Here is a 1,547-nt window from a genome sequence, read left to right on the forward strand (position 1 = left end):
TTAATCATAAAGTATTATCTCCCTTTTCAGAATGCGAGGCATCCTCTGAGTCCCCCCGATCTAGGGCCTCTATGAAAACATATAAATTTATCTCTGCATATTTAACCATACACCTCATTGGTCTTTACCTTTGACCCCTTAGCAGATCAATGGGTGCAAAATGGCATGTTTTTCAACAAATTTGGCTGTAAAATGAAAATCCACTTCTCAGACTTCTGCTTTGCATCAATTTATTCAGTGAAAAGTGTTGTCTCTGAAATGTCAGATTTAAAGATGTTGCCTGAAGTGAATAGTCGAAATGCCTTTCTGAGCAAACTATAAAAGAATGCATATATTAAGGGGTTCACAGTAGAATTCAAGTATCCCACCCATTCAAGGGTTTCGAACAAAGCGCGTGGTGTTGAGTAACTGATAAAAGGATCAATGATATTACAGATAAAAAAAGGAGTCCAAAAAGAAAGAAATGCCCCCATTATGATAGAAAGTGTTTTAGTGGGTTTAGCCAGACTTGTATTTGATAGTCTTGCTGAGCTCTTATAGCTTGTGTTCTGTATGGTACGTAGATGTCTCTGTGCCACTAGGAAAATCTTCAGGTAAACACCAAGCATTATTATTCCTGGAATGTAAAAGGAAAGTACTGATGAGACTGTTCTTGACATTCCACTATGAAACAAGATACATCCTCCTTCACATGTAACATGGTTGTAGTAGATCTTCTCAAACCCCCAAATATTTAGTTTCAGAAAAATCAATCCAAAGCCTATGACAGCTGAAATACTCCAACTAAGGAGAATCATAATCAACACAACGTTAACAGTCATTTTTCTTCTGTATAGTAGAGGATGGCAAACAGCATAGTGTCGGTCAAGTGATATGAATGACAGATTTAGAATTGAGGCTGTACATAACATGACATCAGAACTCATGTAGACATTACAGAAGACATCACCAAAATACCAGCAAGTCTCTACACATCAAATCATACTGGGAAACATGACTAACAATCCTAAAAGAAGGTCAGACAAAGCCAAAGAGGCAATGAGGTAGTTGGTTGGAGTTTGGAGTTGCTTGAAATAGGCAATTGAGACAGTGACCAAAAGGTTTCCACACACTGTTAGGACGACCGTGACCCCTAGAATCATGTAGAGGGTGATGCGTATGGGCAAGGGATAGATGGTCCTCAGACATTAAACATTTCTGGACTCATAGCAGAGCACTGGCACCATCTGTATTGAGGGAATCAAGAATGAAAAATTTAGGATTGGAATGAAATATCCTGATGCTAGAAGCATAGTTTGGGTTAGTATTTCTTTATTTAAAATAAAATCTGTGCTAATTTTTCAAAGATTACTTTGTTAATTTGGTGTGCTAAAGTATCTCAGGCAGTTTATTTGCATCTGGTTATTACCAGGCAGTAAAGCTAATTTCCAAGTCACCATAGCAAAATTCTGGAGCAAAATATCTTTAATATCTTCTTAATTATATGCTGGTGAATAATTAAATATTTGTTATAATTGTTATAAGGGTAGCATGGAGAAGGGTGAGGA

At 37.0% G+C, this 1,547-nt stretch overlaps 1 protein-coding gene across 1 annotated transcript; it reads right to left on the reverse strand.

Moving 5' to 3' along the window:
* Window positions 1-230: 230 nt before the first annotated feature.
* On the reverse strand, window positions 231-1,226 carry LOC120787376 (trace amine-associated receptor 1-like). Its single transcript, XM_040122981.1, is given in 2 exon segments — window positions 231-865; window positions 938-1,226. Coding segments are annotated over 2 exon segments (924 nt in total).
* Window positions 1,227-1,547: the final 321 nt, after the last annotated feature.

The sequence above is a fragment of the Xiphias gladius genome, unplaced genomic scaffold, assembly GCF_016859285.1.
Source record: "Xiphias gladius isolate SHS-SW01 ecotype Sanya breed wild unplaced genomic scaffold, ASM1685928v1 HiC_scaffold_1472, whole genome shotgun sequence".
NCBI classification, from domain to species: domain Eukaryota; kingdom Metazoa; phylum Chordata; class Actinopteri; order Istiophoriformes; family Xiphiidae; genus Xiphias; species Xiphias gladius.